Source organism: Mesocricetus auratus, unplaced genomic scaffold (assembly GCF_017639785.1).
Source record: "Mesocricetus auratus isolate SY011 unplaced genomic scaffold, BCM_Maur_2.0 Super-Scaffold_100008, whole genome shotgun sequence".
Classification (NCBI taxonomy): Eukaryota; Metazoa; Chordata; class Mammalia; order Rodentia; family Cricetidae; genus Mesocricetus; species Mesocricetus auratus.
This window is the reverse complement of record NW_024429192.1, coordinates 74398232-74426179: the sequence shown is the minus strand read 5'-3', so window position 1 is coordinate 74426179 and position 27948 is coordinate 74398232. Positions and strand designations below refer to the sequence as shown.

At 43.5% G+C, this 27948-nt stretch overlaps 1 protein-coding gene across 3 annotated transcripts in view; it reads right to left on the bottom strand.

Moving 5' to 3' along the window:
* The window catches only part of LOC101831864 (protein HIRA), a 72330-nt gene that overhangs the window by 10495 nt on the left and 33887 nt on the right, over window positions 1-27948 (bottom strand). For all 3 annotated transcript variants that reach the window (XM_005077501.4, XM_021231465.2, XM_013118737.2), the window contains 9 exons: window positions 26400-26567; window positions 23751-23864; window positions 20437-20507; window positions 19854-19959; window positions 17500-17715; window positions 16117-16202; window positions 10095-10289; window positions 8241-8402; window positions 666-870 (listed from right to left, as the gene is read on the bottom strand). In XM_005077501.4, the coding sequence (XP_005077558.1) occupies window positions 666-870; window positions 8241-8402; window positions 10095-10289; window positions 16117-16202; window positions 17500-17715; window positions 19854-19959; window positions 20437-20507; window positions 23751-23864; window positions 26400-26567 (1323 nt within the window). The remainder of the gene's footprint in view (window positions 1-665; window positions 871-8240; window positions 8403-10094; window positions 10290-16116; window positions 16203-17499; window positions 17716-19853; window positions 19960-20436; window positions 20508-23750; window positions 23865-26399; window positions 26568-27948) is intronic.

Here is a 27948-nt window from a genome sequence, read left to right as displayed (position 1 = left end):
GGGCTGACATCGGGGGACCAGTTGTGGTGTAGCTATTTCCTCTGAGTACCATCTCGCCATCATGGAGCAGAGACTGCTGTGGTGACCTACAGAATATGTAGGCCCCAAGTCATGGCAATGAAATAAACAAAACAGTACAGTGATAGCTGGGTCTACAGTACTGATAATGGAGCTGTTAACATTCCTTCCATGAAGTTGGGGGAACGGTGTTATTAGCCCCTCACCTGATATTCCAGACACCACCCCCCACCAGGCTGAACATGGACTTCAGGAGTGGATTAAAGTAAGTAAGAGGCAAATTCTGACAAAAGGTAGGGACTCCAGGAACACAGTTTATATGACGTGTCACCTACACTGGGGTGGGACATCTCAATAATGTCACTGCTTTTCAATCACCTACACTCCTTGTCCATGTTCCTTAAGTAACTCCAGCTAGACTTGGATATGTTGTACCTATCTGAAGTAAACAGGAGCTCTCCTTTTTTGTCTCCCAGCAAGTTTTAACAGGCCTGCTCAAGGTCTAGGAGTGGCAGGCAGGTCTGAAGGAACATGGCCTACAAGGTACAATGAATGTCTAAGCACCCCACACTAACAAGACACCCCTCTTTGTGCAAAGGCCTCCAAGGAGGCAGGGTGGGACAGGCAAGGCAATCCATAGGCCTCACCTGGACAGACAGAGACATGGGCAAGAGACGAGAATCCTTCCGAGGGCGACCTTTCTTCTTCTTTTCCACCGTCTCTACCTCAAGCTCAAGTTTCCGCTTGGATAGTGAGGAGGGCTTAACCAAGTGGACCTTCTCGTCACTGTCACTACTACTCTCCAGGAGGTCCCGGGGTCTCAGCTCTTTCACAAGGTTCTGATCTTTCAACCTGAAAACAAAGACAACTGTAATTCTGTCTACAAGGTCATTCATTCTGTAATGCTTTTTTAGAATTTATTTATTTTGTTTTATGTGTACAGGTGTTTTGCCTACATGTACCATGCATGTGTCTGGTACTCTCCAGAGGTCGAAAGAGGCACTGGACCCCCTGGAACTATAGCTACAGTTGAAAGCCATTGTGTGAGTGCTAGAAAATTGAACCCAGATCCTATGTGACAACAACAAAGGTCTTAACTTTGAGCATCTCTCTAACCCACTCTTTACAAAAGCCGATAAACAATGCAGAGAAGAATTCTGGTTTCTATTCCAACAAATAACAATAAGAGAGCTGAAAAACTAAAAAGCAGCAACTCTTCCTGAACCCATCAAAGAATGAGGGTGCCAGTCACATCCTAGACACTGAGTGTGGGCAGCCGGGCGGTGGTGGCGCACGCCTTTAATCCCAGCACTCGGGAGGCAGAGGCAGGCGGATCTCTGTGAGTTCGAAGCCAGGCTGGACGGACAGCCTCCAAAACAATACAGAGAAACCCTGTCTCGTAAAAACCAAAAAAAAAAAAAAAAAACAAAAAAAAAACAAAAAAAAAAAACCTATTGGAGGCTAGTGACAGAAGCTATAGTCATTATTTTTTCTCCCAAGGACCCTTCTAGGTTTTCAAAGATAGAAAATTCCCCATGGCTTAGGGGAAAGCAACCCTTTTGAAACAAGACCCTTCCATTCTCCAAAACAATGCCCTGCCTGCAGGAAAACCACTCTACCAGGGCCTTGCTCACTGGGGGTGGGGCAAGCAAATACAGAAACCTCCTAGGCCCATCTAGTGCCTGCTCCCTAGGCTAAGGAAGAGGATAGATAAGCCCATGGATTGTACTAAAGCCTAGGGATTCTAGTACAACCACAAAAGGGATAAAGTCAATCCTAAAATTCTAGTATGATTCTCCTGCTGGACACTAGGGAGCCAGGAGTCAGGCAGCTCCCCTGTCAATCATGACTCTAGTATGGCTCTCCTACTGGACACTAGAGGACCAGGAGTCAGGCAGATAGGGACAAGAGGTTCTAGGTACTTTATGCTTAAGTTCCTGATCCTCGTCCAAGATAAAATCTTGGTGGGCTTTTTCTTCAACAGAGGAAGCTCTTTGGAGAGACTTTGAATCTTGGGGTGGGAGGCGCAGCTCCTATGTCTGGAAGCAATAAGCTTCCCTTTCTTTGTCTGGACTATCCAATCTCCTGAAAGAGCCCAAACCAGCCAATTCTGGGAAAGGAAGGGAACCCATCCTACCACTAAATATATAAAAAGTCTGATTTTCTAGACAAACTTGGATCCTAGCTCTGTATCTCCCACTGGGGAATCTGTCTTTGTGTACTTTGCTATATGAGTATCCTTTCGTTTTCAGTAAAACTTGACTAAGTGTGGAGACCCTGCTTTTCCTGCTGCTGCGTTTTCTTCTTTAAAGCAGCAGAAAAGAATTCCTTCCTGAAACCCCCAGGAACTTCACCACGATGGCATCAATACTTCACCACCACCACAACAGGCTGCTGTAGCCGATTACAACTGAGGGAGCTGCTTCTGGGGACAATCAAAGACAGATTGGTAGACAGAACAAAGTTGCCATACAAAATGGTACTTCTAACACCTAAAGTTGCCATACAAAATGATACTTCTAACACCTATACTTATAGGAAACAGAAAACACAGCTAAACTTCTAGCCTATAAATATAATAAAAAATAAAAGCATGATGAAAAATAAATGAAATCTAACAACAAAAACAAAAATCAGGGACTAGATAGCTCAGTAGCTAAGTGTGCTGGCTGCTCTTCCAGAGGACCTGGGTTCAATTCCAACACCCTCACACAGACATACATGCAGGCAAAATGTTGATGCACATAAAATACAAAAAAAAAACATTATTAAAAAAGACAAAGATAAATCCCAAACAAAACACAGTTTCAAAGAGAAAAAATAAAATAAAATATAGACATGGTAGCACACCTTTGATCCTAGCACTTAGGAGGCAAAGGCAGGTAGGTCTTGGTGAGTTTGAGGCTGTATAGCAACTTCTGGGTCAACCAGAGCTACCTAGAGATCCTGTCTCAAAAAAGTAGAGTCAGATTTGGATATTGCAGAACTTCTAGAACTTCATTAACATATTAATGCTGTGGCAGAAAATGTCAAAAAGAAAGGGAAAAGGAAAAGAAAAAAAGGGAAAGGAAGGAAGGAAGGAAGGAAGGAAGGAAGGAAGGAAGGAAGGAAGGAAGGAAGGGGAAAATCAGTGAACTATCTCATAACTCAGATAAGCCACTCTTGGGACACATACTGAAAGGACCACAGCAATGCTTACACATCCATGTTTATTGCTGCTCTGTAGTAGCAAGAAAATGAGATCAAACTAGATATTCAACAATAGATGAATGGATAATCAAATTCTATTTCATATATACAATGGCATTTTATTCAGCTGCAAAGAAAAATGAAATTATAAAATTTGGAGGAAAATAATAGAACTAGAAAATAATATATTAACTGAGGTAACCCAGGCTCACAGTAAATACTTCTCTCTCAAATGCAGTTCTCAGCACTTAGTTTTTACACATCTGCATTCATGTGAGAATGTGAGTCTAAGGAACAAGGAAAAAGACCATGAGAGGAGAAAAACCAGACAAATGTAGGAGTAGGGAAGTACAATGCACAGGATATGAATGTAGGAGGAGGGAAGTACAATGCACAGGATATGAATGTAGGAGGAGGGAAGTACAATGCGCAGGATATGGATGTAGGAGGAGGGAAGTACAATGCACAGGATATGGATGTAGAAGAGGGAAGTACAATGCACAGGATATGGATGTAGGAGGAGGGAAGTACAATGCACAGGATATGGATGTAGGAGGAGGGAAGTACAATGCACAGGATATGGATGTAGGAGGAGGGAAGTACAATGCACAGGATATGGATGTAGGAGGAGGGAAGTACAATGCACAGGATATGGATGTAGGAGGAGGGAAGTACAATGCACAGGATATGGATGTAGAAGAGGGAAGTACAATGCACAGGATATGGATGTAGAAGAGGGAAGTACAATGCACAGGATATGGATGTAGGAGGAGGGAAGTACAATGCACAGGATATGAATGTAGGAGGAGGGAAGTACAATGCACAGGATATGGATGTAGGAGGAGGGAAGTACAATGCACAGGATATGGATGTAGGAGGAGGGAAGTACAATGCACAGGATATGGATGTAGAAGAGGGAAGTACAATGCACAGGATATGGATGTAGAAGAGGGAAGTACAATGCACAGGATATGGATGTAGGAGGAGGGAAGTACAATGCACAGGATATGAATGTAGGAGGAGGGAAGTACAATGCACAGGATATGAATGTAGGAGGAGGGAAGTACAATGCACAGGATATGGATGTAGAAGAGGGAAGTACAATGCACAGGATATGGATGTAGAAGAGGGAAGTACAATGCACAGGATATGGATGTAGAAGAGGGAAGTACAATGCACAGGATATGGATGTAGGAGGAGGGAAGTACAATGCACAGGATATGGATGTAGGAGGAGGGAAGTACAATGCACAGGATATGGATGTAGGAGGAGGGAAGTACAATGCACAGGATATGGATGTAGGAGGAGGGAAGTACAATGCACAGGATATGGATGTAGGAGGAGGGAAGTACAATGCACAGGATATGGATGTAGAAGAGGGAAGTACAATGCACAGGATATGGATGTAGAAGAGGGAAGTACAATGCACAGGATATGGATGTAGGAGGAGGGAAGTACAATGCACAGGATATGAATGTAGGAGGAGGGAAGTACAATGCACAGGATATGGATGTAGGAGGAGGGAAGTACAATGCACAGGATATGGATGTAGGAGGAGGGAAGTACAATGCACAGGATATGGATGTAGAAGAGGGAAGTACAATGCACAGGATATGGATGTAGAAGAGGGAAGTACAATGCACAGGATATGGATGTAGAAGAGGGAAGTACAATGCACAGGATATGGATGTAGGAGGAGGGAAGTACAATGCACAGGATATGAATGTAGGAGGAGGGAAGTACAATGCACAGGATATGGATGTAGGAGGAGGGAAGTACAATGCACAGGATATGGATGTAGGAGGAGGGAAGTACAATGCACAGGATATGAATGTAGGAGGAGGGAAGTACAATGCACAGGATATGAATGTAGGAGGAGGGAAGTACAATGCACAGGATATGGATGTAGAAGAGGAAGTACAATGCACAGGATATGGATGTAGAAGAGGGAAGTACAATGCACAGGATATGGATGTAGGAGGAGGGAAGTACAATGCACAGGATATGAATGTAGGAGGAGGGAAGTACAATGCACAGGATATGAATGTAGGAGGAGGGAAGTACAATGCACAGGATATGGATGTAGAAGAGGGAAGTACAATGCACAGGATATGGATGTAGGAGGAGGGAAGTACAATGCACAGGATATGGATGTAGGAGGAGGGAAGTACAATGCACAGGATATGGATGTAGGAGAAGGGAAGTGCAATGCACAGGATATGGATGTAGGAGGAGGGAAGTACAATGCACAGGATATGGATGTAGAAGAGGGAAGTACAATGCACAGGATATGGATGTAGAAGAGGGAAGTACAATGCACAGGATATGGATGTAGGAGGAGGGAAGTACAATGCACAGGATATGGATGTAGGAGGAGGGAAGTACAATGCACAGGATATGGATGTAGGAGGAGGGAAGTACAATGCACAGGATATGGATGTAGAAGAGGGAAGTACAATGCACAGGATATGGATGTAGAAGAGGAAGTACAATGCACAGGATATGGATGTAGGAGGAGGGAAGTACAATGCACAGGATATGAATGTAGGAGGAGGGAAGTACAATGCACAGGATATGGATGTAGGAGGAGGGAAGTACAATGCACAGGATATGGATGTAGGAGGAGGGAAGTACAATGCACAGGATATGGATGTAGAAGAGGAAGTACAATGCACAGGATATGGATGTAGAAGAGGGAAGTACAATGCACAGGATATGGATGTAGGAGGAGGGAAGTACAATGCACAGGATATGAATGTAGGAGGAGGGAAGTACAATGCACAGGATATGGATGTAGGAGGAGGGAAGTACAATGCACAGGATATGGATGTAGGAGGAGGGAAGTACAATGCACAGGATATGAATGTAGGAGGAGGGAAGTACAATGCACAGGATATGAATGTAGGAGGAGGGAAGTACAATGCACAGGATATGGATGTAGAAGAGGGAAGTACAATGCACAGGATATGGATGTAGAAGAGGGAAGTACAATGCACAGGATATGGATGTAGAAGAGGGAAGTACAATGCACAGGATATGGATGTAGGAGGAGGGAAGTACAATGCACAGGATATGAATGTAGGAGGAGGGAAGTACAATGCACAGGATATGGATGTAGGAGGAGGGAAGTACAATGCACAGGATATGGATGTAGGAGGAGGGAAGTACAATGCACAGGATATGAATGTAGGAGGAGGGAAGTACAATGCACAGGATATGAATGTAGGAGGAGGGAAGTACAATGCACAGGATATGGATGTAGAAGAGGGAAGTACAATGCACAGGATATGGATGTAGGAGGAGGGAAGTACAATGCACAGGATATGGATGTAGGAGGAGGGAAGTACAATGCACAGGATATGGATGTAGAAGAGGGAAGTACAATGCACAGGATATGGATGTAGAAGAGGGAAGTACAATGCACAGGATATGGATGTAGGAGGAGGGAAGTACAATGCGCAGGATATGGATGTAGAAGAGGGATACCAGGAGTCAAAGGTTAAAAGCAAGAGGAAAGAGCAGAAAGATGGAGAGAGAAGAGGGTATAGGATCAACCAAAACCAGTGGTGCATGAAAAAGCTATAAGGAGACCTGATATTTGGTAAGTCAATGAAGTTTTAAAAAGAAAAGTAGGAGTGCACACACCCCACCCCAACACCCCCCGAGACAGGATTTCTCTGTGTAACAACCCTGGCTGTCCTGGAACTCACTTTGTAGACCAGGCTGGCCTCGATTCACCTACCTCTACCTCCCAAGTGCAATGAAAGGGTTGCACTACCAACAATCAGCTAGGATTTTTTGTTCACTCACAAACTTTAGGTCCTAGGTACTGTGAATAATCACATATTTTAGAGATTTGGATTTGTTTGCTTGTTTTGAGACAGAACAGGGGTCCCTGGCTGGCCTCAAACTTGCAGCAATTCTCTTGTCTCTACCTCATAAGTGCTGATCTAGCATCTCAAAGTGCTTACTAACAAGTTTTTCAGATTTTCCTTATGGCTGGATAAAGAAATCAGTACATAAAAAGATGACATGTGAATACAAAAATGATTACATCAGATTGGAATACCAGATTCAGCAACAACTTCATAAAGCAGCAAACCTTTGCTGACCTCTGGGGACTGTTCTCCAAGAGCAAACCAGAAGTATACAAGCAGTTATTAGACAAGGAACATTTCAGAAACAGCCCACTGTAGTTTCAGACCTGCCAACTATCAAGAACAGACCTCTTATAAATGTCCATCGTACTGGACATTTATAGGCTAAGTAGCCACTGCAATAGCCTCTGACCAATGTCCATGCACTTAACTACAGGTAACATAGGTAAGGGTGGTCTGTATTGGACTACCGGGCCCTTACTGCCCACAGAGGATGTATCCACAAATAGACAACTCATATGACTCAATTGAAGGAAGGCAGCCCAGCCTGTGACTAGTTCTTTTAGATTCTAAATCTCTAGGATATGCGGTGACTTCTTCACTGTGGCAGGTCTGGAGGAGGCCCTTCCAGGAGACAGTCAAACTCAGTGCCAATGGCAGAGGCTTGTTCCAGCTACCTCAGGAGGACACAATTCCCTAACTCTGAGAAATTAAAAAAAAAAAAAAAAAAAACACCGTCTATGTATTTTTGCTGATGTACATTAGGAAGACAGAAGAAATACACAAATCATACCAAGTCTGCAGAGCTTAGAGGGCTATATGTCCTACAAAGACTTCATTTAAATCTCGTGACTTACTTAACCTTCTGAGCAGAAGGCCTTGATATCAGAGTCCTCTATTTCCTCAAACACACTTACACTCCAGTTCTCGGCAAACTCTGGGATCCATTCAAAGGAGGGCAGTCTCAGCAGGCTAGAACACCTGGTTCTTGAACCTCTTCCCTTGCTATCCTTAGGCCACAGTATCCTCCCAACAGCTCCTTCCAGCCGCCTCCCCGCTTTTAGCAGCCAGTCAGAGGCCTCTAGAGCCTTGTTCTCCTGCAGGAGCCAGGATGCATGGTGGAAGATCTGGGGAAGGATAAAATCTACCACCTACCTTTCAACAGCTGTTGGGATCACACTGGTCAAGGAAGGAGCACCTGGTGTGGCTTTTGACCGCTCCGTGAATCGAGAGTCAAATGCTTTCATGGGTTCAATCTTGGATGGGGTTGTTAACACAGAAGGTGACATTGCAGCCGGAGTAGAGGTAGCATTCATACTGAGGAATAAAAATGAGAGGTTCATCAAACACAAGCGACAAAGGATTTGAAGGTCTAGGGACTTACATAATTTGGAGTCTATCTAAAGAAGCATAAGCATCAAACTTTCTACAAATATGAGAAATCCCCAAAATATAATATACTGTTTCTATTTTTTTAATGTTCATGCACTTTTTTGGAATTAGTCTATATACTGGGTCTCCACAACCTGAATACAGCATATTTAACCCAAGTGACTCAACTACTAGCTTTGCCATTTCCACAGTGGCTCTAGGGAGGAAAGCCCTCACTGGGGTCTGAAGTCTTGAACTAATCCTGCCCTTCAATTTTACCCTAATCCCCTTGGTCCTAAGTGGTCCCACTCATTGCTCACTGGAATAATGACAGTCCAGCACTTTGTGGAATAGCTTGCCCAGCCTTCCTCCTGTTCAAACCTCTCCCAATTCCTGAGCAAAGCTACCCAGCCTTGGCTTACCTTATGCAGGTTACTCTACTTCCATTTTCATACCAGATGCCTGGCAGTCATCCTCGATGGTACCGTTCTCCTACTCCATGGTCTCTAGTTCTAACCCGCAAAGACCTCCTCAGCTCTGGTGGCACCTGTCCCTCCCAGGCACCCTTTGCTTTGCTTCCTGAATACCATGCTGCACTTTCTCCTCTCTGATGTGCACTAATTGTTTCCTATGAGCAGTAACAATTGTTGCTTGATGCCATCATGCCAGCGCCCAGAAGAAGGAGGAAGCAATAACCCAAGATTTGTTCCACTGATAGAGAAGCATTCTCCTTTATCAGATATGAGTGGTCGGTGCTGTTTAAATTTGGGCCCCACAACCTACTGGAACTATTTTTCCAAAACCCAAGTCATAAAGCCTTCTGTCTCCCCTCTGAAAAAGCCCAGGCTACCTAGTTCGAAATAGGAACCCAGCATCCTTACTTCCCAATTCATCTAAGGAACTCAGAGTTCTGCTTTTGTCATTGTTCCGGCTCCCAGCCTTCTCTGGTTGTCTTGTATGGGCTCTGGGAGAAACTTGTTCTGAAAAGCCTCTGTGAAATCTTCTTGCTAAGCCCCCACAATGGACAAACAACCTTCTCTGCAAAAGGACCCTAAAAGCTACCTTGCACCCCTGCAGCTGCCTCTTTCCTATTGGTGGACAAGCACCTGTCAATCAACGCCCTACAGTGGACAGCCCAGAGTAGGAATGTGGCCAATATTCAGTCTCGGTTCTTCCTCATGCTCATCCAGCCCTGACTACATAGGACTGGCAGTAAAGACATGGACTCTGAGTGAATTTGATTTAAGCGTGATGGTGAATCTGCATGTTCACAGGCTCACCCTGGCCATGAAGAACTGTGAAACTCATAACACAATGGAGGCCACAGTCAGAAATGTCAGGCTATCTCCAGTCTAGAGCTGCCAGAAAGTGGGATCTTGTTGTAGGCAGTGTCTCACTGGCAGGTCCCCAAACCCTTACAGCTTTACTGTCAGCCAGCTTCTCTGTCAAGTCCACCCAGTCTCGGAGACTAATTTATACAAATCCTCCCATCCAAGACCCTCATTTGAAAACAAGCATTTCTTCCCTTTTCTAGTGAAGTGGCCATGAACTAAGAATACAATGGAATTCTTATCTCTGGAACCATGTACCAAACCTGAACTTTCCCAAGGACATGAGTGATCATTGATATCTACTAACCTGTCCTTACTGACAGACTCGCCTGTAGGCCTGGCACCAGTGGCTGCCACTGGCTCTGTGCAAGGCTTTGAGGCGCCGAAGGAGGGGGTACTGGAGTCCAGTGGCAGCAGCTGCTGGCTGCTAGGAGAGGAGAGCATGGTGCCTGCCAGGGAGCTGGAGAGTGGGATGCTGTTAAAGAATGCCGTGGAGAAGTCCCTGTCATTAACAAGGAAAAGGAAATCAGCACAAAAATGTCACATCTAGCATTGCATAACTCCTAAATAACATCTTCCTGGTTTTTGAGGCTGGGTAATTTGGAAAGTTGTTTTAAAAATGAAGGCAAATGCAGGCAGATCTCTGAGTTCAAAGCCAGCCTGGTCTACAAAGAAGCCTGATCTACAGAGTGAGTTCCAAGACAGCCAGGGAAACAGAGAAACCCTGTCTATCAAAAAAAAAAAAAAAGTTTAAAAAACAAAGCATTTAATATACTCTAATTGGCACTAAAGTAAACTAGTAAACATGTAAGACTGCAAAAAGACAACCAGGCTGCTATTTACAACTGTTAATGCTACTAAGCCTATATCGTACCTGCAGCGCCTATGGAGGTCTTCCTTCTGTTTGAGGGGCTGTAGGCTTTCCTACTGAATGGGCATGTAATTTATTTAACCTAGCCTCTACTGAGAAGCAGATTTACCTCCCTGCTTCTGTGACATACTGCCCCAACAGGAGGCATAGGTGTTGAGACTGAGGGACCTAGAGCAGACTAGCCAGCGTAACTCCCTGGACAACTGCAAGCTCACACACTTGTGCACTTCAGTCACTCCCACTGCGCCTCAAGTTCTCATCTCCAAGTGCTTGGGCTCTCTCCAGTGGGTTATGACAGAATTAAAGAATGCTGTGCAGTACATATATAGAGGACATAATAGCTGATCAGAGAGATAAAAAAGTGCATTGCTATGTAATGTGGGATACACTGGAGAAATGCAGTCAGAACAGCAAATGTAATATTTACTCATGGTTTTGATAAGCATTTCTCAAGCTCTCTCTTGAGTGGTTAACTCACAAGTCACTAAGAGAGTGCCTGTTTTCCCACAAGCTAATAGAGTTGTTTGGCTTTCAGGTTAGTAGTGGTGGTTGTGTTGATTTGTTGGTTGATTCTGTGGTACTGGCATAGAACCAGAGCCTTACACAAGCAAAGCAACTGGAATAACACAGAGCTATGATACTTGGTAGGTTATCCAGGCTGGCAGTGAACTGACTCTGTGGCTAGGCAGGCCAACTGAGTAGCTATGATTACAAACCTGACCTGGAAGATCCCAGCTCACAGTTTTATCAGTATTTTTACTTGATATTATATTAAATATCTTGATATTACATCAAAAATTTTCATATAGAAACATCTGACTTAGGAGAAGGGAACAAATAAGTTTTTTTCTTAGTATAAAATTTTAACCTGGCTAAAACAATGTCATTTTAGCATGTTTTAAACTTTGTCATTTATGAAAAGCATCTTTTACCTATATTATAAAAGTATTTTTCCATGGACTCTGGCAAAATGTTTTAAGATCAGGCATGGTAGCACACACCTTTAACACCAGCAATCATGAGGCATAGAAAGGTGGATTTCTAGGAGTTCGAAGCCAGCCTGATCACATATTGAGTTCCAGGCCAGTCAAGGATACACAGTGAGACCAGTGAGACATTGTTTTTCAAAACAAAAGTTTTAAGTGACAAAGGGGGGGGGGGGAGGGAAGAGGGGAGAGAGGGAGGGAGGGAGGGAGGGAGGGAGGGAGGGAGGAGAGAGAGAGAGGGAGAGAGAGAGAGAGAGAGAGAGAGGGAGGGAGAGGGAGAGGGAGAGAGAGAGAGAGAGAGAGAGAGAGAGAGAGAGAGAGAGAGAGAGAGAGAGAGAGAGAGAGAGAGAGAGAGAGAGAGAGAGAGGGAAACACTAACAAGCAAAAAACTGCTAAGCTGTATGTTTCTACTTTTAAATTGGTAAAGAGGGTGAGGTCCAATTGTGGTTTCTACAGTGACAAATCATCCCGGTTCTCATTTACTGAATTGGCCAGTGCTTCATCACTAATTAAGACACTGGCTTTAACACTCCCTCCCTTAAAATAGACATAGTTGTGCACACCTTTAATCCCAGCACTCAGGAAGAGAAGCAGGTGGATCTTTGTGAGTTCATAAGCCAGCCTGGTCTACAGAGCAAGTTCCAGGCCAGCCAAGGCTGTATAGTGAGACCTTGTCTGTTTTTGTTTTGTTTTGTTTTTTAACTCCCTTGAGGTAGGTAGTGAGATAACTTGGTTGGTAAGCTACTTCCCAAAAAAATCATGAGGACCTGAGTGTAGATCTCCAACAACATTAAAAAGCCAAACACCATGCCATATGCCTGTAATTCCAGTGCTGGGGAGGTGAAGACAAAACATTTGGTGCTTGTTGGCCAGCCAGTCTAACTGAATTAGTTAGCTCCAAGTCCGGGGAGAAATCTGTCTCGAAAAATATAGTAGAGAGCAACTGAGGAAGACATCCTACGACAGTTTTCCTTTACACACATGCACAAACACTTGCACATGCACGCCAACACACACACAAACAAACTTCCTTGAACATTTGGGCCTTTTCTGGAAATTGTATTATATTCCATTTGTCTGCCTACTCACACGTCAGTATCTCCCTGTTTTAAAACATGTTATCTTTTATATTTTAATTTCTGGTAGAGTTTTGGTTTTTTTTTCCTTCTGAAATATATCAAATATTACTATTTCTCCATATAACTTCAAAATAACCTTTATAATTCTGAAAATAATAGCTATGTCTCTTGGTTCAGATTAAATTTGTTTAGCAATAACTGGCAGTCTTGATATTGAGTCATCTTAGTTATTTAGTAGCACATCTTTCCAGTTTTCTTTTGTTGAGTTCTCTGTAGGCATCTCAAGATCCTGAAAGAAATGCATGTGTCTACACAGCTGGAGACCCAAGGTCCACGGCAGACACTCTGTCTATCACTCTCCATACACACACACACATACTAGCACCTGGGTTTTACTCAGATGCTAGGGATAGGAACTCATGCTTGTGCGGCAAGTACTTTACTCACAGAGCCATCTCCCCAGCCCACTAAGTAGAATCATTAAATTTTTCTTCACAGATTTACATTTCCTAGCTGAGCCTCGTAGTATACATCTCTAAGCCCTCTACTCAGGAGGGTAAGATAAAAAGATTACTTCAAGTTCAAGACTGGTTTAGGCAACACAATAAGATGCTGTCTTTAAAAAAAGAAAAAGAAAACCACATTTGTGAATGCAATTCCTTCCTTTATATCTTCTAAAGGTATTACTTATCTCATTTCCTTTATATCCAGCAAGTACTCACACTCTCAAATGTGCATGCTCTGACTTACAGAGTTTCTTCAGGACAGGTCCTACTCTGTATCCTGGATTGCCACAAACATAAGACACTGCCTCTCCTTCCTAAATGCTGGAGCAAGCAGCATGCAGCAGCACAATGAGCATTAGTACTTTCTTCTGCTATCCACAGCATCCCCATGGTGTTCTTTGAGATCGTAGCCCTTTGAATGACAACATGCTTCATGTTGTCCTTTGGAGCTCAGTGTTGACTAACTACAAAGAGCCTCAAGAAGAACATTAAATTATCATCAAGGGAGTAAAAAAAAAAATCACTTCATTCTTAAATGTGCTATGACAGAAGACTACTTACCACTTAATGAAGTTCCTACCTACTTTCATTTAATTAAATATGAAGTCAAAAGAATGCTGAATTTTATCAAAATGCCCCCTTAAAGCAACTCTAGAGGCAATTATTTCGTTTGTTTTGATTTCTACAATATTAAACATTCTTAAGTACCTAAAAAATACCCTTATTTGATAGTATTGTTCTGTTTTGGTTTTGGTTTTCTGAGATAGGTATGCTGACCTGGCAGGCCTGGAACTCCCTATGTAGATAAGACAAGCCCAAAACTCACAGATTTCTGCCTTCCTTTGCCTCTCAAGTGCTGAGATCAAAGGTATACACCATCATACCCAACCCTAATATTAGCATCTCAACACACTATCAGGTTCTCTGTATTACTGTGTTACTTAAGATTTTGCACTGACATCTAGAAACTACATGGGCCTGAAATTGATTAAGTTCTTTGTGGTGACCAAGTCTGTGCTATCCAAGCCTGAGCTCGAATGTTCATCTTGCCTCAGCCTCCTGAATAGTTGGGACTATGTGATAACTAGTGAATTGTCATTTGTGTTACATTTGGACATTAAGTTTCCTTTTTGTATACTAGAATATACAACATGTTACAATTCCCCTGTGAAGGCTTTCCTAATTTGGTAGCTTTAAGGAGGGTAAACATAATTTCTTTTCTAGCAATATTTCAATTTTAGTGATTTTATTTGTATTTATATATACATATATAAGTTTATTTTCAGAGTTTAGCAAAGTCTCTCATCCTTTTGATTCTTTTTTGTTTGTGTTTTGGATTTTGTTTGTTTTTCTATACAGGGTTTCTCTATATAACAGTCTTAGCTGTTCTGAAACTCGCTCTGTAGACCAGGCTGGTCTCGAACTCACAGAGATTCCTCTGCCTCAGCCTCCTGAGTGCTGGGATTAAAGGCATGAGATACCACCACTTAGCTTTTTGGTTCATTCCTTATTTGTGATTATTTCCCACTAGAATTACCTTGCATATTTGTTTTTTCTTTTCTTTCTTTATTAACTAATAACTTGCTATATATCTATCTGTTTTGACATAGGAGTCAGGAGGGTAAAAAGTTTTAACAAAAATAATCAAGTCTGGTAGCAGAATTAAGTGTCCAGTAGTAGAAAGCTGACTCAAGGCCAGTTAGAAAGACCCTATCTCCTCTGCCTCTTCACTGTTGTAAACTTCCACATAAGGCATGGAAAGATCGATCCACTGAATCAAGGTGCACCACCACTGCCTCTTTCCCAACCACAGGCCTGTAGTGTTCAAAGCACATTTCCATACTTGATTCTAATAAAAGTTAGGCAGTTGGACTTACCCCTCTTAGAGGGGTGTGGAGGAGTAAAGGTCAAATCACCCCTCTGAGTGGAGTCATGAGAACAAGTTCTGATCAGGTACCTGGTACACCTAGCCTGAGAGTTAAGGTTAGCACAATGAATGAAGGCTCTTTAGCTTTCAAAGGAGACGAGGAAGACCTGGAACAATTCATGGACGGGCAACTGCAAGATGTTAAGACTACTACTGTACGGTCTCTGAGTGGATCACTGTGTGGGTCTGAAACCCAGAGAGATAGCTGACAACGGGTCTACTGATTTCCCAAAAGGTCTCAGCATCCTTTGATTCAGCATTAGCCATCTCCAGAGACCAATCAGTACAAACACATGCCTGAATGTACATATGCAGACAACAAATGTAAAGAGGCCTACACAGAGCAAGCCATGTATCTCAGAGCCCTACCCTCAGCTTCACTTCAGGAATACCCAAGAGGACAGGCAAGCGTGTGTTCATAGTTAGCAGTCACAAGAAATGGACACAACTAGAAGTCCACAACTAAGAAGCTGGTTCGTTAACTCGTGGTGCATTCGGACGACAGAAATCTGGATAATCAGCAAGCAATGCTTCAGAGGACTATTTATTTAGTGGATGAAAGGTCAAGATACAGAAACAGTGGGAAAGACTGGAAATACAGATATCAAGATGACAACAGAAGCTGCAGAATGAACTTTTTTACTATCTTTCTAATTTTCCAAATATTTATCTTTCATAATCAGGGAGAACATGTAACTTCCTTTCTTATCCTGCAGTACCTGGCCAGCAAATGGAGACATCCTGACCTCAGACCACTCAGTTCCTACCCTTCCACATGTGTCCAGAGTGTATGGGGAGCTCTATGGGGACTACAGGGTTTTGAGCATGAGGCAGTTGGACCTGACTTACCCACTTCCATGTTGGCCCCAGAGTCTTCCAAGACCCTAACTGGCTAACTGACAAAAGAAAAGAAGACCTCCCCAGACAAGGTCACAGAAAGCTTGGTGAACGAATGAGTACCCAGTGTCCAGCTGTGCTATGCAGAGAGGCGTGATTCTCCTGCGACCATCTGCTGTCCGGGTTTCCACTTGTTTCTTCAAAAGATTCTGTCAAAGTAGAGTCAAATAAGTGAATACAAAAGTTTCAGCTAACCACATCCAAATATCAAAAAATAAAGTTTGTCTTTTTTTCCCTTTATGGTGAAAACATTTAGCTATTTTAGGAAATAAATATGAACTATAGTATTAGTAACTACAGTCTCCAGGCTACACAGCAGAACTCAGGATGGTGCTCCTGTTGTGTTCCAAGCCCCTGGCACCCACTATTCTCCTCTCTGAACCTATGTCATCAGGCAGTATCTGTGTTTCTGCATTTCACTATTAGGGTATATGCACTAAATATGAGCATGTCACGTACACCTCACTATCATGATGGAAAATAAAGGCCACTAAGGAGATGTCTTCTAACTCTCCTTTGTAGCCTTGTTGGTCAAGCAGCTCTCAAGCACAGACATGTTCAGCAAGGCATGTGCTTGATTCTCAGCACAGTGAAGAAGCAAGAACAAAGCTCCCAGATGAACTGACTCTAAGAGCCTTTTTCCCTCTATGTCTTCATGTCAATACCAGACATGACCAAACTTAGATTGTAAGAACATGATATCCAACAGCCATTAGGTACTATAGGGACCTTAGGATTATGGTCTAAATCTGTGAGCCACACTTGCAAACCAACTTTATTTATTTAAAATACAAAATTTAAAGACAAAATGTATCATTCTGTACAACTCTGTGAACTAGAACACATTATATAGCCCAGGCTGGGTTTAAATTTGCAGTGATCCTCCTGCCTCAGCTAGAAGTATAGATATGACCCACCATGCTGGCTTCCATGCTGACTTTCTCACAGCTGCCTCCCTTCATGGAAGGCTTCTAACTGTACTCCCAGTCACACATTCATTCCATCAGAGTGACCTGGGAGAGACTGCCTGGCCTCCATAAGCTCCTGGACAGGACCTCAGGAAGCTCCATGTCTCTCACACTGCCCTGCCTCATTATCCCTATCCACCAGTAAAATACAGGCTTCCAGAAGAAGAGGAGCCCACATAACTCTGAGGGCAAGTAATCTAATTTCTCAGCATCTACAATTTCCGAGAGAGATAATAAAAGAGGCCTTGCAGTTCCTGCAAAGGACAACCTTTTCTATGGCTCCCTGGGGTAGAAACCTCTGATGAAGGAATTCCAGGCCAGTATTAGTGTGGGTCCAGCCCCATACTCACCACATACCCCCTTCACCACTACTCATGCCCTGGTCCTATCTCCTGTGGCATGTTCCATCTGTTCACTCCCTTTGTCCTGGCTCTGTGCATGTGCTAGTGTCTTTAGTGTCACTGAACCATGCCCTCACCTTCCTGATATCTTCCAGACTTTCCCCATTGACCACACCCGTGACTGAGGATGCTGAGCTTGTCTCCCTAGCTGTGGCATTCTTCTGGTCCAACTGCTGCTGTTGCTGTCTCCGCTGGTACTTGAGCATTTCAGGGTTCTCAATAACAGCTGTGGAAAGCTGGGCCTCAGTCATGATTGCCAGGCTCTTGCCATAGGTGGACTGGTGAATGCGGCTCTGTAGGAAGCAGTGAAAGGTTTGACACATGGGTGTGAATATCACCATGGCTGCAATGACCCACCAGCAGGTGCACTACAGGGCTGACTCTCCTGGTTCTAAGAACAGAACGGCCCAGGAGGACAGCTCACCATTAGTTCCCACTCAACTGCCTGTCACTGACTAGACGTATCTGTCAAAATCTCTCATCTCTCACAAGACGTTTACAGCCTCCTATGCATCTACAGTAGGGAAGATAGTGAGATACTGACAAGAAATGACCTTTTAAATTGACTAGTGCAAAACAAATGGCAATGGATACTGTCTCATCTGAAATGCAGATGCCCAAATTGGTAACTGAGGATCGTACAGCACACCAAGACCCCTAAGCACCCACACAGAACCAACCTGCTCTCTCTGCTCTTGTGGCTATCAGGCACCACAGCAGGAGGTCCTCACACAACTAGCATTGTTTCTCAAGAGCACAGGAGGCTTTTCAGCCCTCCCCCGCCCCATGGTCCTTCCAAGCTGGATCTCCTCCCAGGCCTAGCCCTTGTTAATCCTATGCCATGAGGAGCTAGACAGAAACCTCAGGAAGGAGGGGCAGCATCTCAGAACACTATAGCTATCAGTTTTCATAAAAACATGGCAAGAAGTGGATCCGCAGAAAGATGTGCAAACACAGTGTTGTATCCTGCCTGCCTAGCCCCGAGGAGATAGGGACTAGAGTTAACAGCTGTACACCTCATACAAGGTGATGTCCAGTTAGTAGGCAGCTTTCTACAACAGGGACTTTGAGACTGAGTCCTGCAGGACCTGGGTAGCCCCAGGAATCTTCCCCTTCTACCATTCTATCTCCTGTCTAATCTCCCATACCCAACCTGTGTAATCTCAAGGCAAAATTTGGAACTGAGTCAAGATTTTTCTAGAGTTCCTTAAACACAGGTTCACTGCCAATGATCTGAGAAATGATAAGAAACATTGGATTCTTTCATAGGCTCTCACAGTGACTCTCCAAGAGGTACTGAAGGATCCAACCGTCTTTGATGACGGGGACAAGGCAGAATGAAGATTTGAGATCACTCAGAAACTTATTCCTTCTTAGAAAGAAAAAAAAGAAAGAACAAATGAAAGAAAGAAAAGAAAGGAAGGAAGGAAGGAAGAAAGAACAAATGAAAGAAAGAAAGAAAACTGAGAGGCTGCCCCCCATTCCAGGCATAGTGCATAAGGGAGAGCTCCACCGCAGGGATTTATATCTTGGGTGAGAGTGGTAGCGTTACACAGTAGATTAAGAGTAGCTTACCCCCAGCAACAGAATCACTAAGAGGATAGCTAGCTGCTGACCTGCTCTGGGCTTCCACAGAGCTCCATTCAGACAAATGAATATAACACCCCATTAGAAAGAACAGTTTTTGTGTCTACAGCAGATAAAGCAGAGTCTTTCCCAAAGCTCATACAGAAGTATAGGGTAGCCCCATGCTCTGAGGAGAGACATAGGCGAAGGAGCCTGGCTCAAAGGCAGCAGGCCTAGTTCACACATCCACTCCTGTACTAAGGAAAAAATGGTCCTGACAAAGGGTCATGCTATTTCTTAGGCTTGGTTACCTCACTGATGAAACAGACGAGACCTGCTTTATAAATGTTATTTTATAAAATAATTAGTCCTTTATTATGCATCTAGGAAGAAACAGGTTGCAGAGAAAGGAGGAAAAAAATACAAACTAGGAGAAAAGAGGGCACAAGTCAAACACAATGTTAAGAAACAATAACAAACAGTTATTCCAGTTCCTACTTTTCAATACTGGATTTGGTCTCTAGGTACAAAGAATGTCTTGACAAGTTTTCTACCAAGTTTTCAACTTATGTTTTTAAAAAAAGTTCTCCATTGGTGCTCCCAAGAATACCTTACAGACATTCCTTAAAGATGGAGCTCAGTGGCTACAGCATTTGCTCACCATGTACGAGGCTCTAGGCTCGATCCCCAGTATCTCTAAGCCTTGCCTTGCATATTTTTGTTTGGTTTTGTTAATTTCTTCATTTTAAACTAGCCTCATTGTAGAGCCCAGGCTGGCCCTGAACTCTCTTCAGACTCTTTGGGATTAAAGATGTATGCCACTTCACCCAGAACTACGGTGGCAGCTCGTAGGCCACAAACCTACCTTTTCCTCCTCACTCAGGGGGTCTCCAAGTTCATCCTGGGAGAAATCAAGGAATGCCACAGAGCCGTCCATGGAACATACCAGGATACCCAACCCGTTCAGAGTCCTGAAAGAGACTGCTGTAAGAAGCCGAGGTGGGACAGTGAGCCTGAGATGGCGGTCTACCACATGACTGGACCAGCAGGGTGCTCAGAAAACACTACGAGGGATGCTAGAAGCCTAAGGCAGGCAAAGAGGGGCAATAATCACAGCCTTTGGTACCCTTTAGAGCTAGGCACCAGTGCAAAGAATTGCTTACCTAACAAGTTTTCTAAATGTTTTCAATTCCCGTTTTATAGATCTTGAGAAGCGTATTTGCTATAAACCTGCCAGAAACCCAGTTGGTCCAAGCAGTGTTTCCCTCTAACAAGCCCTACTACTTGTGGTGACTCTCACAGCAGCAGGGCAGAGCGACTGCTGCCTGAGTAGAGTACAAACAGCACCTTGGGGTCTGCACTGCCAGGGGAAGGGGAACAAGTTGCCTAATATACCCAAGAGATCTCATGTTGTCATAGGCAATGTAAGCAGTAAGAATCCATCTTACCAGGAAATATCCATGATGGACTTGTCAAACAGCTCATGGATAACAACCAGAGGCCGTTTCAAACATGTGAGCTATGGGAAGAAAAAAAGCCAAAATTAATGAAGTCACTGAGAACCAGCTCATGCATTCAGCTAAACCATCTTTATGTGCCAGGAGCTTCAGTCACCTCCACTAACATATACACAGCATATTCAACTCAATCCAGACACAACTGCCAAAACCCCAAGCCAAAACCAAAGCCTGGCAGGAAGTCACACACTAGAGAAACTACAGTCTGGCAAGAGGACAGCATTGTACATTCATTCAGCAACAGCACAAGCAGAGGATCTACAGAGCAGGATGAGATGGTCTCAGAAAGAACCCAGCTCACCTTCTCTGGGCACTGAGCTCTGGTCCACATTCCCCAAGGCTCCTGTAAATAGTTACACAAACCATCCAGGCTCACCCTGTGTGTCAGACAGCTCACAGACACACCAATATAAACTGCTCTTAGTCCAAACACAGAGTAAACTGCCAGACTTCAAAGAGGGGCTGGAGAGATGGCTTAGCAAGGATCAAGAGCCTGCTGCTCTTCCAGAGGACCCAAATTCAGTTCTAGCACCCACTTCAGGTAGCTCACGACCACCTATAACTCCAGCTCCAGGAGATCCAACACCTGGCCACAATACACATGTACACATGTGTTCAAACATGGACACATGAAAGCAAACACACACACACACACAGACAGAGAGAAACAAAGAGAGACAGAGAGAGAGACAGAGAGAGATACACGGGTAAAATGGGGGAAGGGGTCTGGAGAAATGGCTCAGTGGTTAAAGCAAATTAATGTCTTACAGAGCATACAAGCTCAGTTCCCAGCAGACACATGGAAGCTACCAACCAACTATAATTTCAGGAGAACACTCTCTTCTGGCCTTCACAGGCAACCAGGTACACACATGGTACACATACATACATGTATTCAATACTCATATACATAAAATAAAAATAAACAAATCCTTTTTTAAAAACTGATGAACTTGTAAATATTTATTTTAGTCTTCAAAATAAAGTAGTGATGTGTGTGGCTATTTTTACATCCCACATACCATGAACATTTGAATGAATATCCTGTGAAAATCTTTTGCAGGTGATTATATGATATTCGGCAGGTGCATGTTCACCAGCTGCTCATTCTAACATAACCAGTGCCATCTCTCTTAACAGTGCCTGACTACTCTGAATACAGGCCCAGAGTCAAGTCCCATGGATCTGGTAAGGATACATTTGTACAAGACCTAATCCATCAAAGTCCATACTTCTAGGAAAGTCTCTAAATGGACTTACTGACTTTGTCTTTTGGCTACTGTAGTTCTGCTTCTGGCTAGCTGTTCTTATCAATTGAAGTATGTCACCCCAGGAAATGGTTTTGATGCTTAAAAGCTCATCCTGAGAAAGGTGCAGTGCTACAATGGGATCCTGAGCACCCAGTGCAGTCTCTGCTGGCTGATTTTCTATTGGTTTAAAAAAAAAAAAAAGAATGAGCCGGGCAGTGGTGGCGCACGCCTTTAATCCCAGCACTCAGGAGGCAGAGGCAGGCGGATCTCTGTGAGTTCGAGGCCAGGCTGGACCGACAGCCTCCAAAACAGTACAGAGAAACCCTGTCTCGTAAAAACCAAAAATAAAAAATGAAAAATAAATTTAAAAAAAAGGATGCATTTGTTCATATAATGATGGGTTCCTTTGTGCCACGGCAGGTTGTGAGAGGCTGACCTGCTCTGCCTGGCACCTGCAGCCTCATGTGTGGTCAAGGAGGAAATATAGCCATCTGAAACTTGAAGGGAAAACTGAATCTGAGCTACCTGAATCCTATCCTAAGTATCTTGGCCCACCATAATTCTCCTTCCAGAAAACAATAACGTTGTCCATTTCCCATGAAAATCTAGAGTATGTACACCTACCTGATGGCAGAATTCTATCTAACTTAAGCAACACTGTTTATGACCTGAGATAGGAAGGACACCAGAAGAGCCTGCCATGAACTGCTCACTGTGAACAATGATCCAGAGTGGGTGTGAAGTGAATGCTACCTGGGTCCCTTCCAGCAGCATATTTCTCTGTACAAATTGTAATGTGTGTAGCCAGAGGGTAACTTCCAAATACATAACCTCAAATGCATTCTGCTTTTGAAGAAAACAGTTTTAATTTTTTAAAAGTGTATGTGAGGGGGCGGAGAGAGAGACTTTCGGATGCTGGCATGCACCTAGTGGTTGACCATAGTCCACAGCAAATGTGGAATTGTCTTGGGTCACAGAACATTGGGCTCTGGTGATAAGGAATTTAACCTTCCAAAACGCTAACTTGGAAAACTGACACAGTTCACTCTTAACCCATCACTGAATATATGCCAAGAATTTGCACAATGGACCATGCTGAGTTAGTTAGGTCCAAAGAGGTTTAAAACAGCACCTCCCTCCAGCACTATTTGCTACTGCTATTTGCTATTGCCTAGCAAGGAGAACAAGACATATAGTCTTAACCAAATGGACAAATAAATGGAGGCACTAACTAACTACATGAAGAAGTCAATAAGGGCAGGCCAGGATGGCAGGAAGAGCTCAAGGTCAACCTGGGTCTCATGAAAAGACCTCATCTCAACTAAAAGAACCTTAGTATCTGTCCACAGGAAAAACATGAACAGTTCATGGTATATTCATACAATTAAATCCTACACAATGATAATAAGAAAAACTATTGTTAAATATAATACACAAGAATTTCAAAACCCACTATACTAAATGAAAGAAACAAACAAACAACAAAAAAATAGTATGCACTGAGCAACTGCATTTACATTGAGTTTAAGGGCCAAAAGCACCCATTCATCCATTTGAGAGGCTATTAGTGAAGCTGGCTTGCTAAAGGCAGGGAGTGATAGGAAGTATTTAAGGTGGTAGCGACACCAGAACAGACATACAAAACGATTCACTTAACTGTATCTTCAGGTAAACACGCTTTATCTGTTATATGTAGACGCAAAGAACTTCTTAGCAGAAAGCAAGTACAACATGTCAGCTATGACACTGACAGCTGAAGGCAGTCTAGCTGGGGCTCAGGATGCCCTCTCTTGGCCAGGCCAAGACCCAGTACCAATGCTTCTTTCTAAATAGCAGGAGAACCTGCATGTTTCTGAAAAGGAGCTGACCTTAGGTACAGAGTGATAAGAGCATCATCAGAAACAACGGGTCTCTCTTTCCTCGAAGTCACCCATACACAACATCTTTCCAGTCCAGTCTACTACCTCCTCCTGGAATCAAAGCTCAGGCACTTACCCAGACAGAGAGTGAGCGGTCCTTGCTGCCAACGGCACAGCAGCAGTATGGGCAGCTGGGCTTTGTAGAACTCCCATTCTTCTGCTTCTTTTTGAAGATTTTTGGATTGAATTTCTAGAGTCAAACAACCAAGGTTAAAATAAATAATCAAGTACCAATGCTTAAGGATACTGGGTAGTTTTTCTCAACTTATATAAACTAGACTCTTCTGGGAAGAAGGAATCTCAACTGAGGAAATGCCTCCATCAGAAAGACCTTTGGGTGTGTCTGTGTGGCATTTTCTTGATTAATGATTGATGTGGGAGGGCCCATTACACTGTGGGCAATGCCACCCCTGGGCAGGTGGCCCTGGGTTGTATCAGAAAGCAAGTTGAGCAAGCCAAAGTAAGCAACCCAGGAAGCAGCATTCCTCCCTGGTTCCTGCCCAGACTTCCCCTAATAATCAGGATGTGCAATCCAAATAAATCCTGTCCTACCCAAGTTGTTTTTGGTTGTAGCGTCTATTAGAGCAGCAGAAAATAAAACAGAATAGCAAGCATCAGAAACCCACCAAATTCCCAGACCACAGATAGGAGTCCCTCACAGAGACCCCAAACTTGGCACCAATTATATAAGATTCCACCTTGAAAATTACAATGATGTACTTTGCTAATGACGCAAATGAAAGTTCAAGGTCAGAAAATAAATGCACAGAATGGTAAAATGAAGTTATGAAGAAGCACTACCAACACTCTATTCATGAAGCCAGCAGACAGGTCGGGTAAAGGGAATAAGAACTACTGGAGCTAACCTTCTCAATTCATCCTTGCCTGGCAGAGTCAACCTTGGGACCTGAGAAGTTGAGATTGCCAGGGAACTTCAGACACCATGACCTGCTTACTACATTTTTTGGGGGGGTATGAGAGTTTTGTCTGCATGTATGCTGGTGCACAACTTGTAGTGCCTGTGAAGGCCTGAAGATGGTGTTTGGATCCATGGAATTGGAGTTACAGATGGCTGTGAACTGCCACATAGGTACTAGGAACTGAACTCTTCCTCTGGAAGAACAGCCAGTGCTTTTAACTGCTGACCCATTCCTCTAGCCTCTCACTGTAACTCTTAAGGGAGGCCAAAAGGACTGGCAGGAGGTCCTCTTAGTTCCTTCTCCCCTCTATGTACTTATCTGACTGATGGACAATGACCTCCTAAATTGCCTGCTGGCTTAGAGAGCTTAAGAAAAACTGGAAACACAAAGTGAGAGCAGTGCCACCTTCATGGATTAAGAGTAGCAGAGCTCTTAGAATTGGAAGGGGTGGCTCCTGAGAGTCTGGCACCAGATGGCATAAAACGGTGTTCCCTCCTGAGGGCAGGCAGGAATGACCAGAAGAACAGATATTGGACAAGACAGAACATGGAAGGTATGTGCCCTGAGTTTGACTTTCCACAACCACTGATTATACCTTAGGGTCTTGCAAAGTTTGTGGGTCCTGGTAAGACAAGTATCATTTACTTACAGACCTGCTAAGGAACACATAAGAGAGTGACACAGAATCACTGTACTAAATATAAATCAGTAATTTCAAACATTTAAGAAGAAGCCCCTAGTCTTAAACAAAATCCAACATGGACTCCCAACACAAAAAAAAATTTAAAGAGCTGTATCCCATTTTATTCCTAAAAAGTTAAGGTATAGTATATTACACTTATTTATAATCACTTTTAAAAACATGTAATCAAGCTGGGCAGTGTTGGCACACAACTTTAGCCCCAGCACTCAGGAAGCAGAAGCAAGTGGATGTCTGTGAATTCAAGGCTAGACTAGTCTACAAAGCTAACTCCAGAACAGTCAGGCCTAAACAGAGAAACTGTCCTGAAAAAAACAACAAAACCCATGTAATCAAAAGCCCACTGTGATTAGGTTCTAGATGATCTTTCACTACTATCAAACTAACCATCAATCTCTTTTAGTTACTCTACATTAAAAAAAAAAAAAAGAAATCCAGGTTCTTAGAGGTTATTTGTAACCCATTAATAGCCTGTCTTGAACACTCTCAAGACATTCTAACTAAAGTTATCCAGTGTGGAAGATATTCTCTCAAGCCTAGAAAATAAGCAGTGGCTCTCTGCATGCATAGGCTTAGCGACAACTCAGCGATAGAGCACTTGCCTAGCATGCACAAAGCCTGGGCTCCAACACTGAAAGTGACAGCAAAGACTACACACACACCAGTACTCTCAGCACAGACAGTCAACTACATATCCACTGCTGCTGGGCACAGCATTTCAAGGGTGTCCAGAATGCTCTTTATTCACAGGAACCTGGTAAGGGAGCACCTATGGGTGGAACTAAAACAGGGCAGTGCTGAGCTACAAAATTCCTAACGAAGACATTTACCATTTTAGACTTTGGCAAATATAAAACAATCCTACATACATAACCCATTTTACAAAAATAGACTTAAGATATTCGAGCATGTTTACAATGAATGATGTACCATAACGTACTGCCTCTCAGAACCCATCACTCAGTCTACAGGGGACACAGTCTTAGAGAGACTCCTTAGGGAAGCTGGCACTCCCTAGGCTCAGAAGGTGCATGCAAATCACTGCAGTAGACAGCTCTGGATGGTGCTGATGGCTGCTAGGATTTCTGAGATAAGGGACACTCACCACAACAGTCACAGCTTTCCGGTGCCCCACGAAGTCCATGTTGGTCTTCCAGCCCTCTCGTTCGATGATCTGAGCAGTGGGGCCAGAGTTATTCATGGCATGGGCAGATACCAGGTAATGGCCATCAGGTGACCAACTAAGCCGAAGTACATGTGTCGTTCCTCCACACTGTAAAGAACATCTGAGCTTAAAAGCAGCTCAAGAAAAACTCTAGCCTCAAGTATAAAGTGAACTGTGATTTACAAATATATGGTCACAGGATACACACCACATTTCTGCCTGAACTCTAGCTGCCCCATGTGCCAAACCAGAAAGAGCTCTCTGTCAAATGAGTATGGGAACTGTGACATCATCCAGTCTCTACGTACTCACATGACTGAACATAAAACACCAGAAACAATCTGCAGAAAGACCATCCCTTTAAACCACCAGCTCTGCTTGGGCCAAATGTATCTGGACATTGGTCTTCCACTTCTGTCCAGTCTGTTAGTCCCAGCACAGAGTATCTACAAAGCATCCTCAAGAAATGCTACAATAAAAAAAGCACCTACTGACACTCATAAGCCAAACAGGAACCTGTACCTGTAGCATAGTAGGTGACAGTAATGTGCTACCCACTCCCTTGAGGTTGTTTCCACCTCTTAAAAGTAGTGAGGATACCTGTGAAGGAGAAGAGGTTTGTACAGCCCTTATATACAATAAGAGGCATAGCAGAAAGGCACCAGTCCTGTGTTGGCCTGAAGGTTGGGGCAGGTGTCCCTTCATAGGATTACTCCTACAAAAACCAAGAACTAGGTCCAAAGTCAACCTCAAGATCAGCCTGGGTCAGCCTTAAAACCAGACTTGCGATCTTACTTCATGGTCCCAGAGTAGTAGAGCAGGGCACAGCACTGTGGGAGTACCTCCTTACCCCTCTGTACAGGACAGCTGCAACAGAGGCTACAGAGCACTGCAGACCCCAGTGGCATGCAAGGTCCTCCTACAGTCATTCTAGGAATCTAGAACACAAAAGCCTATGCCTGGCAATCAAGACCACTAGCCTCATCCACTACACTAGACAGCTGTGGACAAGGAAGGTAAAATCTGGACTTCCTTGACTTCCCCCAGCAGCTGGTGTTGTTTCAGGAGGAGTTAAATATGTGATTTTAAGTTTCTTACTGTAATTGACCATGGCCAGTAAGCAAACAATTAATTGTCTCTACAAATATCCATTCCTGCGTCCCATGCTTTATGAGGCCTTCTATGCTATAACCCCTTACCTAGACCATCTCTGTAGTCTGGACACTACCTTCACCACATGTACAATTCACATGAATATCTGCCTTTCCCATGGGCAATAAACATCAAGGGAAGAGACAACATTACAATTCCTTTTTATTCGCCTAAACCTAGTACTGCTTCACAAACAAAAGATGCTTAATGTCTAGTGAATAACAGCCATCTTTAACTCAGATGCCATATGAAATCAGGATGCAAATAGATAGTAGAGTACTACAGAAGCTACAGCAAACTGATCTCCCTCCAAATGTACAAGCTGTATTTTTCCCAA